The sequence below is a fragment of the Lipotes vexillifer genome, unplaced genomic scaffold, assembly GCF_000442215.2.
Source record: "Lipotes vexillifer unplaced genomic scaffold, Lipotes_vexillifer_v1.1 scaffold987, whole genome shotgun sequence".
Classification (NCBI taxonomy): Eukaryota; Metazoa; Chordata; class Mammalia; order Artiodactyla; family Lipotidae; genus Lipotes; species Lipotes vexillifer.
The window spans coordinates 1,666,973-1,683,392 of NW_006787426.1; the positions used below are offsets into that span (position 1 = coordinate 1,666,973).

Consider the following 16,420-nt stretch of genomic DNA (forward strand, 5'->3'; position numbering starts at 1 on the left):
CTGAGCCTGCGTGTCCGGAGCCTGTGCTCTGCAGCGGGAGAGGCCACAACAGTGAGAGGCCCGCGCACCGAAAAAAAAAAAAAAAAAAAAAAAATTAAATGCAATTCAGAACAATAACTTAACCAAAGCAGTACTGACCTGGTGTTTTCATTATATTCGAAAATCTGAACCTTGGCCATTGCGTTTGGGCTGCTGTCATCACTTCCTACAGCGATCATGGGGGAATGAGCACGAGAGCTAGAAAGGAAAAGTAAAAGATATTTTACATAATTATAAAGTTAATGCACATTTAGTTCAGAGAATTAAAAATGCATTCAGCAGCCATGCAACCCACCAGTCAGCGTGTCACTGCGGACTAGACCCCTGCCACGCCCGGCACCACACACCCAGGAGGGGTACCACTGAGGTCTCAGCCTGGGGACTGAGGACACTGGGCTTTCAACTTGTTTTTAACCACATTTTCTTATGGCTTAGAAAGTAGTCCTTTTCCCAAAACAAAAGGCTTCAAGCAGTCAATAGGTTGTTGTTGTTTTTTTTTTTAAGACACTTAAGAGGCGTTAGAATTTTTCTTTCTAAAAGATCTGGTCATTAACTATAGAATGAAAAGTAATTTTATGGTGACCAAATTCATGGCAAAACGATTTTTACGTGCTTCGTACAAAAAGAACCCCACCCCGATGGAGAATGAAAAGTAGAAAAAGACCACCCTCAGGAAGGCATGCCTGTCATTCTCTAGTCTCCAGACTCATTTGTGGTCAACTGCGTTTTGACAAAGGCAAAAGATAAGCAATAAGAGAGTGAACTCTACCGAGGTTGACTCTAGGTTGAATCATTTTTTTTCATTTCTATGTCTAATGTCCTAGATATTGATTTCCTTTGCCTCCCCCATCCAGATTAAGTAATACCTCTATGAACATGACATAGAGATATTGTTTAACCTTTGATCTTGATATTGTGATCTGCCAATTTCATAAAGCTGAAAACAAAATGCGGTAATTTAAAAAAAAAGGTTTAGGCGTTTATTACCAAAGCATCTGATAACGACATCACCTAATATAAGGAAAAAACCAGGTAGGGACTTTCCTGGCAGTCCAGTGGTTAAGAATCCACCTTCCAACGCAGGGGACACAGGTTCGATCTCTGGTCGGGGAACTAAGATCCCACATGCCTTGGGGCAACTAGCCCATTTGCTCTGGAGCCTGCACGCCACAATTAGAGAGAAGCCCAAGTGCTGCAACTAAGACCCGACACGGCCACAAATAAACAAACATTTTTTTTAATTAAAAAAAAAAAAGAAAAATACCAGGTAAACTACAAAGTGCTATAGTAATAAAATAAAATTACAAGTTACTTATTATAACTCTTGGCTATTCAAAGGGATGTAAATTATAGTAATTTCTGTATCTCACAAAATTTCTTTTTCCAATGTTCCACAAATGTATTTATTTGATCAAGGACAAGTACATTTACAGTAATACATTCTAAAATTACTGAAAATATAAATTTTTAAAATATTCTAAAAAATAAATTGTGAAACATCCAGATAACAACCTGAATTGAGGATTATCTCATTTGTATATCCATAAATAAGATGATCACATTTAAACCATTTTCCAAATATGACTCAATTAAACAGTGAGCAAAACCATCCAACTCTCTGACTGAATACAGGAGACTGATCACCTGCATCTCCTTCCTACGCCTCCATGGAAATGATGAAAAAATAACACTGTAACAGTGCAGAAATCAGAATGTGCCATCAGAAATCATGAAATCTGGAGGATTCCAGGAAGCAAAAGGAGATCAGACAGTTAAAATGCTAAGGGAAAAAGAGCTCAACAACTATCATTAAGGAGGAAATTCTAGCAGTTCCAACCTCTAATCAATAAGTAAATAACGAATCAATCAATCAACCAATAGTAATGAGTAATGGGGCAATCATGAATTGATTCATTTAATAATCTGCAATCAGAAGACCCCCATGGCTGGCAGCTGACTCTGCTCTAGGCTAAATAAAATCTGAGAAGGATCCTAGTGAGATGATTAGAACTTATGAGGAGAGATATGAACTTGAAATAAAGTAGCACTCCAAAGCCGGGAGGGAGAGGGACAAAAAAGAAGAAAATACATTAAAGTGCTCTATCCCCCAAGTCAAAACCTCCTGACTTCGGCAATTTGGGGGTAATGCCCACCTGCCAGCTCCCTCTTGGTCACCCTACAAGGAAACCCTACCAAACCACTCCACCTACTTAGTCAAAACTCAGCCAACCCCCTAAGAGAATGACCTGTTAAGAAAACAGCGCATCTAACAGGAGAAAAATACCAACACCAGTTCTCTCTAGCAGCCATCACAGTCTCCTGTTCATAAACACAAATACATGAGCAAAGACTAACATGCACTTGAGAAAAACAAGGAGTGTGACAGTTAAAGACCAAGGCATACAAACAGTTCTTTGAGGAAATATATCTTTGAGAAAATATAAAACAGCCTACAGTCCACATCATATGCAGATTCTACATTTGTAAACTGACCTACTTGCTAAAAATTTATTTGCAAAACCAAAAATCCAATACTTGGGGCATTTATGGGCCTTCCTGTTTCAGCTTTATGCTGAAAAACCAGTGTCTGCTTTGCACTCTATTTACCATCATGTTTTCTGCATTTTTGTTCTTTGTGTTGATGATTTCGCTGTTTAAAATGGCCCCCGAGCTTCCCTGGTGGCGCAGTGGTTGGGAGTCCGCCTCCCGATGCAGGGGACACAGGTTCGTGCCCCGGTCTGGGGGGATCCCACGTGCCGCGGAGTGGCTGGGCCCATGGGCCGTGGCCGCTGGGTCTGCGCGTCCGGAGCCTGTGTTCCGCAACGGGAGAGGCCACAGCGGTGAGAGGCCCGTGTACCACAAAAAAAAAAAAATGGCCCCCAAGCGCAGTGCTGACCTGCTGCCTTGTGTTCCTAAGTTTAGCAAGGTCATGATGTTCCTTATGGAGAAAATACCTGTGTTAGATAAAAGCTGCATTCAGGTGTGAGTTAGTGTTGTTGGCTGAGTTCAATGTTAATGAATATATGCTAAATAAGGTGTCTTTAGACAGAAATACACATAAAACAAAGTTAAGTATTGATCAGTTAACAAAAATGTGATCAGAAGCTGGTGGCACCTAATCCTGTATTTCCCCTGGGAGGGGTGGCTCAGTATTAGCTAATTCAGTGTTGCAGCAACTTGATAGAACATAACTACTGCAAAAAAGGAGACTTGACTGTAAATCAAAAAACATAAAATTTTAAAAAATTTTAATTAGGATCCTCAGAGAAATGTTGTATCCATGTAACAAAAACTGACTGGCATAAAAAAGGAGTTATCAGAGAAAAAGAAAGACTTCTTAACAATTAAAAATGACTGCCACTCCCCCCAACCCCCAACATCACTGGATGGTATAAATTGTACACCTGAAGAACAAGTTGGAGATCTGGAAGACAGAGTAGTAAATCTCCAAACAATTTTACAGAAATAGAGAGTAAATCCAAGAATAATCAAAGATGAATTCCAGAAGGACAGAATCGAGAAAATAGAAGGATAAATTATCAAAGAATCCTAAAATATCCCCAATCTGAGACAAGGACCTTCACCTTAAAAGGGACCACTAAGCATCAAGCAGGATGAATTCAAAAAAGACCAACATCTAATAGTGTATGTCTGGATTTACTTTAAAATAATCCAGTTTTGTTTTGTTTTGTTTTGTTTGTGAAGGTGGGGAGGCATATACAGATTAAACAAGAGTAGCTTTGAATTACTGTAGCTGGGTGATGGATATGTGAGGCTATGCCTATTATATACTTTTAGTATATATGAAATCTTCCCTAACAGAAAAATGTTTTAAAAGAAAAAATACCTGGAAACATCCTGGTATATAAATTTTAGAATTCTACTACCTTAAACCATACAAAGCAATTCCAGGAGTTTTAATGACCCAAGTGTGAAAGGCAAAACCAAAAACCTTTCAGAATATACTTGACAATATCAAGGTGGGGAAGAATTTTTCAAATAAAAAAACAAAAAGCACTATAACAAATATAGAAAGACTGTTAAGTGCGACTATATTAAAATTCAGAACTTTCTGCAGACTATCAAAAGTCATGATAGTGTCAAAATGACAAACCACAAACTCGGAGAATATACTTGCAACTCAAAGTAGTAAGGCAAAATCCTAAAATCTTCCAGAAAGACTAGTCTTCCTACAAAAGATCCAGTATCAGACTGACCTCAGACATCTCACCACCTAAAGTTTAAAAGATTCAAGAATAGTAATTTGAAATTCTTACATTTGGAACTTGGCCGAAGTTCTAAAACTAGTCAAACTACAATTAAGCATGGAGAAAAATTAAGACATTTTTGAGTATGCCAGAATTCAGAAAGTTTGCCATCCATCCCATATAGGAAAAAAAGTTACTTTAAGAGGTATGCGACCAAAATGAAAACAAAAAATCCAAAGGCAACTCGTGATATGAAAATTGTGACAGCCAAGTATAACCCAGAAGTACAGGAATCAGTAAAGAGAAAAGAGGACCCATCAGGAGTTAATGCCATATTATTCTGTGTGAATGAAAGTTTTCATGAAACAGATTACATTTATGTCTGTAATGAATATTTACATAATCTAGGCTTATAAATTTGGTTGCTACTTAATATTTAGAATCAACTTGTAGTCAAAAGATAAAGTAGTTATATGTGTACTGAACACATATAACTTAACATTAAATGTTTACAAAACATAAATACAAACATTGTAAATCTTGTCACTGTATAAGCAATATAACAAAATATTAGGAAATGGGAGGGTGAATGTGTGGTAGAAGCAAAAAAAAGCTAATTTCCCCTTTTTTAAAAGAGAGGTGAGTCAACATATAGTCTAAAAATTGATAAATCACTAGAGAAATATTTGAAATTAAGATAATTACCAATATAAATAAACAACTATTAACACTTCCACAAGTAAAATACCTTGTCATACCTTCACAAGTGGAAAGCTTTGTAAATGTGCTGAAGTCATCTTTCACAGAATGAGTATAAATACTGTCTAAAGATAACACAGCAAGAACCAAAGGTATAAATAAATCATTTAAAAATAAAATAGTGACTACCAGAATTAAAATCTAAAAACAAAACTACTAACAGCATTTGTTTTTAGGGAGTAAGGGAACTTTTACCTCTCATTTTGTACTCTTCTAGATTATTTGAATTTTTTTATCAGGTGACTCATTACTCTTTTAATTTTAAAAAGTTTAATAAAAATCAACTATGATACAGTCTTAGAATCACACTCTACACAGCAGTTAAAGGAGTAAGGAAGGACTAGTTATACTAACACATGGGAAAATGCCCATGATGTATCTGTAAGTGAAAAAGGCAAATTGCATGAAAGGAAAATGTTATGTCTAAACATGTCTGTGTGTTTTATGTCCACTTGTACACGATAGCATATACCTGTATTTGCATATATTTGTGTTTATAAACACACAAATTAAATATCTGTTATTAAATATTTATTTTATATGCATGGAAAAAGTCCAGAAGGCGCACCAGAATATTTACAGTGGTTGGCTTCTTCTGTGGAGTAGAAATAGGGGTATAAGACACATGACAGGGTGGAGAAGGGAGAATTTTTATTCTACATAATTTACATTTTTAAAAATAATGAACAAGACTACTTAAAAAAAGCATTTGCAAAAAAATAAACCATCTGATGCTAAGTGTAATAATTACTAGGCTTATATCACCAGAGGATTGCTGTGTAAGCATACCTTGAAGGGTTCCAAGAAATACAACTACAGCTTAGCTTGCATGAGATCTCATGTTGCAGAGACCACTGGCTGAGATTCATGACGTCTGGTGCCTCATAGATTCTGACTATACCATCTGCTGAGCAGGTTGCTAACATAAGACCCATATGCTTAGGAGCAAATTTCACGTCGGTAACGGATGTTCTGCTGTCCACTAGCGTTGTCCTCTTGACCTGAAAAAAAATTAACAATTTAAATTAAATACAGGGACTTCCCTGGTGGGCGCAGTGGATAAGAACCCACCTGCCAATGCAGGGGATACGGGTTCGATCCCTAGTCTGGGAAGATCCCACATGCTGCAGAGCAACTAAGCCTGCACACCACAAGGAAGAGTAGCCCTGCTCGCCAGAACTAGAGAAAGCCCTCGCGCAGCAACAAAGACCCAACACAACCAAAAATTTAAAAAAATTAAATTAAATCTTAAAATAAATAAATTAAATACAAAAAAAGGGATGGCAGAGTGGAAAGAACACAGGCTCTGAAATCACACAGAACTCCTCTGCCACTTACTAGGTGTATAATGAATAAGGTATTCAAATACCTGTGTGGGCCTCAATTTCCTCCAAAGCACTTAACATAATACCACATACACAGCTAGCAATCAGTAACAAACCAGTGACCTATAATCAATTACTCCCTCTATGGCAGAAGAAAGAAGGCCTTACGAAGTCTAACTTTATTAAATTAGGTTAAAGTACTCTCTTCTTAAGCAGATAGGTCAGTAAACCAGAAAATGTTATAATTTTCATATGGGCAGTTTTGTCATACAAAGCAGGCCGCAAAGTAAAAGAATTAAGATTCTTTAACAGCTGAATGGAGGGTGTGAAACTTCTTCCATCAAATGTTAATGTTAGTCCTACTCAGACCACTACCATCCACTTTTAAAAGAAGGCATGTAGTAGAGACCAAGCGAATGGTACAAAGCTGGCATTCTGGTAATTAGAGAATCCCAGCATAGCATGTACCAGTTACTGTCTGGCACCTAGATGAGATGATTTTTGACTGAAAATGTCAATAAAATTTAGAAATAAAGAGTTTACTGTCTATGGTTACTAAAATACATCTTAAGGTGTCTGAATATCAAACTTCAAAGATAGCATAGCATCTTTGCAAACTTTTGTCTAAAAACACCACTGAATAATTAACACGAATGCTGAAATATTAAATGTATTAATGACAGTGGATTTAACTAAAGACAAATAATTAAGTTCGAAGAAAAATCCTTTCTATGCCACCACTCCTAAACCCAACCTATAGGATGCTAACTGATCCATCTCAGACTGACTGCTAGAAAAATCCTTTCTATTCAAGAAATGTCTCTGCTCCCCTGCCCTTAAGCAACTGTTTGCCTGAGGAAGGCCCCGGTGCAAAGGCAATGAGGCCAACCCCTCCCATCATTTAAAAAAAAAAATGTCAAACAATATGAATAGTATGCAAGCTACAAACCTACAGTAATTAAAACAACGTGTTATGGCCTAAGAATAGACAGACACCAATGGAATAGAGTCCAGAAATAAACTCTCCATATATGGTCACTTGATTTTCAACAAGGATGTCAAAATCATTCAATGGGGAAAAGGCAATCTTTTCAATAAAAGGTGTTAGAAAACTGGATACTGACATGTAAAAGAATGAAGTTAGATACTTACCTTATACCGTGTACAAACATTAACTCAATATGAATCAAAGACCTAAACATGAGAAAACTACAACACTCTTAAAAGAAAACTCTGGGGAAAAGTCTCCATCACAATGAATTTGTCTATGATTTATGATACCAAAAACACAAGGAAACAAAAGAAAAAAATAAACCGGACTTCAAAAAAATTTTGTGCACCTACGGACACTATCAAGAGAGTGAAAAGGCAAATCACAGAATGGGAGGAAATATTTGGAAATCATATATCTCTTAAGGAATTAATATCCAGAATACATAAAGAACCCCGACCTACAACTCAACAACAAAAAGATGGGCAAAGAACTTGAAGAGACATTTCCCTAAAGAAGTAAAAGGTTCTGGTAACAATTCCAATTCCGGTGGGGGTGGGGGGTAGAGGCTGTTCCCCACATAATTCTGACACTAGCAGGGTGTCCAAGGAGAATTCAACTCAATTTTGACACTAACTACCCAGAGATAGCGTCAGATTCCACGAGCTCAGAGTTCAGTCCCACAAGACCACCCTTCTTCAGATGCCAGTCGAAAACCCAGGTTGTTACCTGTGCTTCTGACTGACTGGTGTAACTCAGGGACAGTCACATGGAAGAGACGCACAGGCTGGGGACAGGCCCCCAAGGCTGGGGACAGGTGTGGAGCTTCCACGCCCCCTCCAGGCACCACTCTCCCCAAATCTCCAGGTGTTCACCAGCCCAGAAGCCTCCGAACCCTGTCCTCTAGGGAAGGGGTCCCCAACCCCTGGGCCATGGACCAGTCCCGGTCTGTGGCCTGCTAGGAACCGGGGCGCACAGCAGGTGAGCAGCAGGCAAGCGAGTGAAGTTTCGTCTGTATTTACAACCGCTCTCCGTTGCTCACGTTACCATCTGAGCTCCGCCTCCTGTCAGCATTATGCTGAGTTGTATAATTATTTCATTATTTTATTATTCCAATGTAACAGTAATAGAAATAAAGTGCACAATAAATGTAACGTGTTTGATTCATCCCGAAACCATCCCCCTTTGCCCTCCCCGTGGAAAAACTGTCTTCCACGAAATGGGTCCCTGGTGCCAAAAAGGTTGAGGACAGCTGCTTTAGGGGTTTTATGGAGACACCATTACACAGGCGTGAATGACTACCTCATTGGCTATTGGTGACTACATCAATCCCCAGCGCCTCTCTCCTCCCTAGAGGTCAGGGCGGGTGGGACTGAAAATCTTACCACCCCGAAGTGTTCTTGGAAAGACCACTGCTCCTCGGGTGCTCATGTTCCCCACCCACCAACCCACCTCTAACAAATGTCTCACCCAATGGCTCTGTCCACGCAGTTTATCATTTGATTCTCCTACTATTTCTTCCCAGACAGCAGCTGTTCGGTCAAAAGAACAGGAAGCCAAAACCTGTCCAAATTCAGGATGGGCCCATGTCACACGCCACACAGATCCACTATGTGTCTGAGGAATTAAAAAAGCAAAAAATGAAAAAAGCTGAGTTTGGTCACTTGAAGAAACAGAATACAGGTATTTGTACTTCAACAAAAGGAGAAAGCTATTCAATTTAACATTTAAAAAGTTAAATTCTAGGGAATTTCCTGGTGGCCCAGTGGTTAGGACTCCACTCTTCCACTTCAGGGGGCATGGGTTTGATCCCTGGCCGGGGAACTAAGAGTCCGCATGCTGTGCAGCGCAGCCAAAAAGAAGTTCAATTCTAGCAATTTTAACGTTTAGAAGATACTCTGTATTTAGGATTGCAGCCCTTCTATAGTCAAATTTTTCTAACATTTTACTAATAAAGAAAAATCCAGCTGGATAAAGTTGACCTCTTTCAGTGCTAATAATAGTTGGAGACTTGGTTCAGAGTTTAGCCTAACAAAGCTTTTAAACAGAGATTCTATCAGTCCACTGTTTTGTTTTGTTTTTTACTTGCAAATTTCCTCTATAGGAAACATCCACCTGATAAATAAGAGTAATCAAAATTATATGCTTCAGGGCTTCCCTGGTGGTGCAGTGGTTGAAAGTCCGCCTGCCGATGCAGGGGACACGGGTTCGTGCCCGGTCCAGGAAGATCCCACATGCTGCGGAGTGGCTGGGCCCGTAAGCCATAGCTGCTGAGCCTGTGCGTCCAGAGCCTGTGCTCCGCAACAGGAGAGGCCACAACAGTGAGAGGCCCATGTACCGCAAAAAAAAAAAAAAAATGCTTCAAAAGCCTGACAGTATAAGAAACCATAGCAAGAAAATGCTTAAATGATTCTGATGTCTGGCTAGACAATGGACTATTCTAGGAAAAGAGGCAATGAGAACAAATATAGAGAAGTCCAAATCCTTGTATTCTGAGGAAATAATTTAAAGTTCAATAGCATTATCTTTATAGATGAAAAATGTCAAATTAGTTCAAATTACTATTATCCAACTTTTTGTTGACAAAAAAAAAAGGCAGAAAAGTCTTAAAGCATTTCACATCAACAGAATTCATTTGTGCTTTCCAGTAAAAATAATGTATGACAACAAGCACCAGTCCACCAATGATGTTTACAAAATCTGTTTCAATCTAACACTTTTATACTCAATAACCTCAGAACACTTTCATAATCCAATAATTTCTATATGGTAACAGTGTCATCATCCAATGGTAAACTTTGCACACACCCCCTTTTTTTTTTTGGCCGTGCCATGTGGCATGCAGGATCTTTGTTCCCCGACCAGGGATTAACCCATGCCCCCTGCAGTGGAAGCACGGAGTCTTAACCACTGGACCACCAGGGAAGTCCCTGCACCCTTTTTTTTTTTTTTTTTTTTTTTTTTGTGGGGTACGCAGGCCTCTCACCGTTGTGGTCTCTCTTGCTGCGGAGCACAGGCTCCGGATGCACAGGCCCAGCGGCCACGGCTCACGGGCCCAGCCGCTCCACGGCACGTGGGACCCTCCCGGACCAGGGCATGAACCCGCGTCCCCTGCATCAGCAGGCGGACTCCCAACCACTGCGCCACCAGGGAAGCTCCTGCACCCTTATTTTTTATCCTTTGTTCTGTCCAGTCTTTTTCATTTCACCTTTCTTATTTTTACAGGCTATTAAGTAAAAGATGCACTAGGGCACTGAGATTCTGCTAAATGTTAGATTCCCAGTAAAGCACAATCTAACTAAAGAATAAGGATTGCACAAAGGTGTTCATCACAATAAAAAGGAAACAACTTAAATATCCATCAGCTAAACAAAATAGGGTATATATGTTGTTATATTTGTTTTGTTGCTATAGTTATGTTTAAAAACAAACCAAAGTACTTATGAAACATGCTGTTAAACTAAAAAGCAAGAAATACAAGTCTCCTTTTGGAGTGATAAAAATAAGTTTTGGAACTAGACAGAGGTAGTAATTGTTCAACATTGTGAATGTAATAAATACATTCACATTTGTTTACTTGAAATGGCTAATTTTATGTTGTGTGACTCTCACCTCAATTTAAAAAAAGGGGACAGGACAAAAGATTTGAATAGACACTTCACCAAAGAAGATAAATGAATGGCAAATACGCACATGAAAACACTATCAACATAATTAATCATTAAGGGCATACAAATTGAAACCCAGTGAGACACCACTTCACACCCACTAAGATGGCTATAATCAAAAAGACAGACTGGAACCCTCATATATTGCTGGTGGAATATAAAATGGTGCAGGCACTCTGGAAAAGAGTCTGGCAGTTTTCAAGAAAGTTAAAACACACCCAGCCCAGCAATTCTATTCCTACAATTCTAAGAGAATCAAAAATGTTTGTCCACACAAAGACTTGTATGGCATGTTCATAACAGTATTAGTCATAAGTGCCAAAAACTAAAAACAATCAAATTGTCCATCAAATAGTGAATGAATAAATAAAATGTGGTTTCATCTATACAAGGGAATACTACTGCGCATTACAAAGGATCGAACCACTGACACATGCCACAACATCAATGAACCTCAAAAACATGCTAAGGAAAGTAGGCAGAAACAAAGAACTACATACTGTAGAATTCCATTTATATGAAATGTCTTGAAAAAGTAAAACTATACAAATAGTTCAGTGGTTACCTGGGGCTTAAGAGGGAACGAGGACTGACCCCAAAAGGCACAAGGGAAACTTCAGGGTTGATGGAAGTGTTCTAAAACTAGATTGTGGTTATGGCTGCATAACCGTGTAAATTTACTAACACTCGTTGAACTGTACATTTAAAATTGATGATTCTCAAGATACATAAAAATGTACCTGGGTAAAGCTATTTTTTCTAAAATACAAGAAATAAAACTGTACAAAACATCACAACTATTAAAAAATATATAAAGGAAAAAGGTAAGAAATACTGAGATGCAAAAAATAATTAGGTTAGAATGATACAGAATTTCATTCTTATTCTTAAATATTCTGAAGTGTATTTGTTACTTTAATAGTGAAAAAAATGTAAGTATAAGATATAAATTTTACAATTCTCTCAAAGCTGAACAGCAAGTCACTAATGCTACCAAATAGTAAATGTTTCAATTCTTTTCAAATCACTGTAAAAATAAATACTTACCTTCCAGCTAGCAGTGCAATGCCAATCCCCACTTTCACTTTTATCCCAGACCTGTAAGAAAAAAGATATTTTATACCAAGAATTCCTACAAATTAATATGAAAAACATAAACATTAGTCACTACGAGGGCAAAGGAGGGGAACATAAATTCACAAAAGTATACCATCAGTAAGTAAACATTCACTCATTCAACAAAATATTTATTGAGAAACTTGGATACGTCAGGCACTGTGCTAAGCACTGGGGTCAAGGAACCTTCGCTCTACTAGTTAATGGAGACAATATCAGTTATAGTCAAGTCTGGTTACTTATAGCCATTATGTCCTAGTTATGTCCTAGAATGTCACTGTAAGCAGTAAATTGGCGAATACCAAACCACTCCTCCTGAGGAAAATACTGAGAGGTGAGATTCACAGGAGCCTCTGTCACAATATATTTGTCAACCAATCGATACATAACCTTGTTTTATGTGTGTATGTTTAAAAACACCTTATTTGGTATACATTATTGATTCAATAACACTGAACTCACTGCCAACAGTAGCATAACTCATGTCTGAATGAAGCTTCTCTAACACACACTTTCTCCATAGGGCACATCACAGCCTTCTTGCTTGTGGGAACTCTATGCAGCACTACACTTGGGGACCACTTCAGACAGTGGAAATCACCAAAAAAAGAACAAAAATGTGAAAAATGTGACACTAAATAGACAATGAGAAGGATGCTTGTTTACATTATGAAAGCCTGAATCATAAGGCAGAGTGTCACCTGTCCAACCTCAGCTGGGAATGCACACCCAACAACTCTATAATTTTTTTGCCACCCAGCTCATGTCAACAAGCAGCCATGAGCATTGATTTTTGGGGTTACAAATAAATTTTAAAGAATAAGCAAATTCACAAATACAAAATTTGCAAATAATGAGGATCAACTGTATATATAACACACAAAAACAAAACATTCAACATTACTACCAACAAAAAATACAGATTACAATAACAACATGACATTTTAACCTGTGTTAAAAAAGTGTAATGATAAACAGTATGGTGGCTCCTCAAAAAACTTCCAATAAAAATAGAACTGCCATGTGATCCAGCAATTGCACTTCTGGGTCTGCACCCCAAAGAGTTGAAAGCAGGGCCTCAAGGAGATATTTGTTCACCCACATTTATACCAGCATTATTCACAACTAAAATGTAGAAGAAACCCAACTTCACTGACAGATGAGTGATAAGTAAAATGCTGTATATGCAATATATATTTTCAGCCCTTTAAAAAAGTTTTTAAGTTTAAACATTCCCTTTTTCAGAAAGGAAATTATGACATATGCTACATGTATGAACTTCAAAACATTATCCTAAGTGAAATCAGCCAGTCACAAAAAAGACAAATCCTGTAAGATCCCACTTAAATAAGGCCGCTGGAATAGCCAAATTCAGAGACAGAAAGTAAAAGGGTGGCTACCAGGGGCGGGGGCCGGAGGGACCGGCTAGTTATGTTTAACGGGGACAGTGCGAAATGAGAAGGTTCTGGAGATGGATGCAAAGATATGAACATACTTAATACCACTGAGCTGTACGCTTAAAAGTGGTTAAGGTAGTAAATTTTGTCACATGTACCTTACCACAATAAAAAATAATTAAAGAAAAAAAACTGCAATGATAATGCCCGACACGGACAACTATCACACTGATACTCTTCACCAGCAGTACTGTAACATAGTACAACCTGCAAAAAGCTAATTTGCCAATTACTCTCAAAAGCTTTCAAAATATTCACTAATTTCTCTACTGGAATGAGCCTAAGGAAATCATCCAGAAAACATAAAAAGCTGGATTAACGAAGATTTTCACTGCAACACCACGACAGACAAAAGCTCCGTACTGGACGACCCACTAGGTCCTAGTGACTTGGAGGCTGAGCTCTACTCGGATAAGGAAACCCACTCGGTTAACGGACGCTAATCATTGCGACACTCCCACGGCGGGGCGGGCTGAGGGGCGGGTGAGAAAACTTGGGCCTCGCAACACTTGCAGCCCGGGAAGTGGATTCCGATCCGCCCGCGAAGACGTCGCGTACGGAGCAGACCGCCCGCGCGGCTCCCCCCGACCCGGCACTTCTGTGAGGAGCGAGCGGGCGGGCGGCGGGGAGGGGTCCCGGGGCCCCGCTCCGGATGGAGAGGCCGAGGTGCGCGGGGGCCGGCTCACCCCACCCACTGTGCCGGCGCCCCCCGCGACCCGGGTCCCAGCCTGACCAACGAGGAGCAGTGCCACGGCGCCTGGAGAGTCGGCCGGCCCCACGCGCCCGGCCTCCCCCGCGGCAGGAGCGCGCACGCCGCCGGGACGCACGCACGCACGCCCCCGCAGCCACGCGGAGGCGGCCCAGGCTGCGTTGACTCCACAATAGCTAGAAGGAGGGTGCCCGCCAGTCGGCCTGGGCTCCGGACCTCGTGTCCGCACCGCGCCTCAAGTCGGGAGGAGTCCATTCTCCACGCGCCCCTCCGCTCGGACAGCGGGCCGCGCACGCGCCCGCCTCCTTCCGGGCTCGGCCCCGCGCGCACCTTGACGCTCTGGTCACTGGAGCAGGTGGCCATCCGCCGTCCGTGGAAGTCGAAAGACACATCGTGGATGAGATCTTTGTGGTCCGCCGCGATGCTGCGCGCCACGAACATGGCTACGCCAGCCCCTCCCTCCTCCAACAGGACGGCGCGGCGGCGCGCGGACCGCAGCCCACCCGGACCTGGCTTCAGGGCGCGCACGGCTGTGCTTCCCGCGGGCCGCTCGCGCGCCCCGGCTGCGCCGCGCCCCGCCCCCCGGCCCGTCATACCCTGCGGGACCCCGCCCCCGCCCCGTCATACCCCGCGCGGCCGTGGCTACTGGACTTCTTGCGGCGTCGGTCAGTCTCTCGGATGCGGCGCTGCCGGTACCCTGAGGAGAGTTAGAGGTTTCTCTGTCCAAGTGTGGAAATTGGGGAGAATGCGAAGGTTAAGACTGTCGTCTGCGGGCCTCGGCCCTGAATCAGTCTCGTCCGTGTTTGGGCGTGTGTCCCCGGGAGACGAGACGGGCCGGGCCGGGCGGGATTGGGCGCGGAGAGTGGGCAGTGCGGACGGGGCGTGTGTCCGGGGCTGTGCCGGGCGGCCGGAGCGCAGGCTCCCAGACGTAGCGGGTGGGCCCGGCCGTTTCCCGCCTCCCACACCAACCCCGGGAGGTGCAGAAATGGCTTAGCCTTGCTGGAAGTTCCTTCACTTGCCTTCCCCCCCGCGCCCCCCCTAAAAATGGTAAGATTTTATTGGTACTTTCAGAGGCAAACTCCCAAACCCGTGAGTTGCAGGTATGATAACTAAGAACTACTGTAACTGCTCTGAGGTTAAAGACACTCATTTCCAGAGAAAGTACTCACTTATCTGTGAAGGTTTGATAGATTTATAAAAGCTCCAAACCTTAAAAAACTTTGTATAAGTGAAGTTTAGAGACAGTAAACACAGCGGTTGTTGCCAGAGATTATCCGGGTGAGAGGTTGAATAGGAGGGATTTTTTTTTTTTAAGAGACTTCAGTTTTTTAGAGAAATTTTAAGTTCATTGCAAAAGCTGATCAGAAAATACATAGAGGTCTCATATAGGCAACTACCCTCCCCACTCTCAGTATTAGCAGCGCAGTTGTACATTTGTTATATAGCATATTACTATCACCCAAAGTCCATAGTTTACCTTGGGGTTTGCTCTCAGTGTTGTACATTCCGTGTGTTTTGACAAATGCATAGGGACATGTATTCACCGTGGTAGGGTTGTACAGAATGGGTTCACTGCTCTAAAAATCCTCTGTGCTCCACCTAGTCATCCTCCCCTACCCCCATCCCTCAGTCTTGGGCAAACACTGATCTTTTCACTGTCTCCATAGTTTTGCCTTTCCCAGAATGTCCTATATAGTTGGAATCATACAGTATGTAACCTTTTCAGACTGGTGACTTTCACCGAGTAATATGCGTTTAAAGTTCTTCCATGTCTTTTCATGGCTTGATAGCTCATTTCTTTTTCACCCTGATTAATGTTCTGTTGACTGGATGTATCAAAGTTTATCCATTCAACCTCTGAAGGACCCATTGGTTGCTTCCAAGTTTTGGCAATTAAGAATAAAGCTGATACAAACATCCATTTGCAGGTTTTTGTGTGGAGATAAATTTTCAGCTCCTTTGGGTAGATACCAAGGACCATGATAGCCTCCTCATATGGCAAGTATATGTTTAGTTTTGTAAAAAACCTCCAGACTGTCTTCCATAGTGGCTGAATCATTTTACATTCCCACCAGCAATGAATGAGAGTTCCTCACCAGCATTTGGTGTTATCAGTGTTCCAGATTTTGGCCATTCTAAGAGACATGT

The 16,420-nt window shown here is 41.1% G+C and overlaps 1 protein-coding gene across 2 annotated transcripts in view; it reads right to left on the minus strand.

Annotated features, from left to right (window-relative positions):
• Window positions 1-14,810, minus strand: part of SEH1L (SEH1 like nucleoporin) — a 23,403-nt gene extending 8,593 nt beyond the window's left edge. For both annotated transcript variants that reach the window (XM_007460045.1, XM_007460044.1), the window contains exons 1-5: window positions 14,603-14,810; window positions 12,038-12,088; window positions 8,793-8,939; window positions 5,796-6,007; window positions 139-237 (exon numbers count right to left, since the gene is read on the minus strand). In XM_007460045.1, coding sequence (XP_007460107.1) covers window positions 139-237; window positions 5,796-6,007; window positions 8,793-8,939; window positions 12,038-12,088; window positions 14,603-14,713 — 620 coding nt within the window. In that variant the 5' untranslated portion in view covers window positions 14,714-14,810. The remainder of the gene's footprint in view (window positions 1-138; window positions 238-5,795; window positions 6,008-8,792; window positions 8,940-12,037; window positions 12,089-14,602) is intronic.
• Window positions 14,811-16,420: the final 1,610 nt, after the last annotated feature.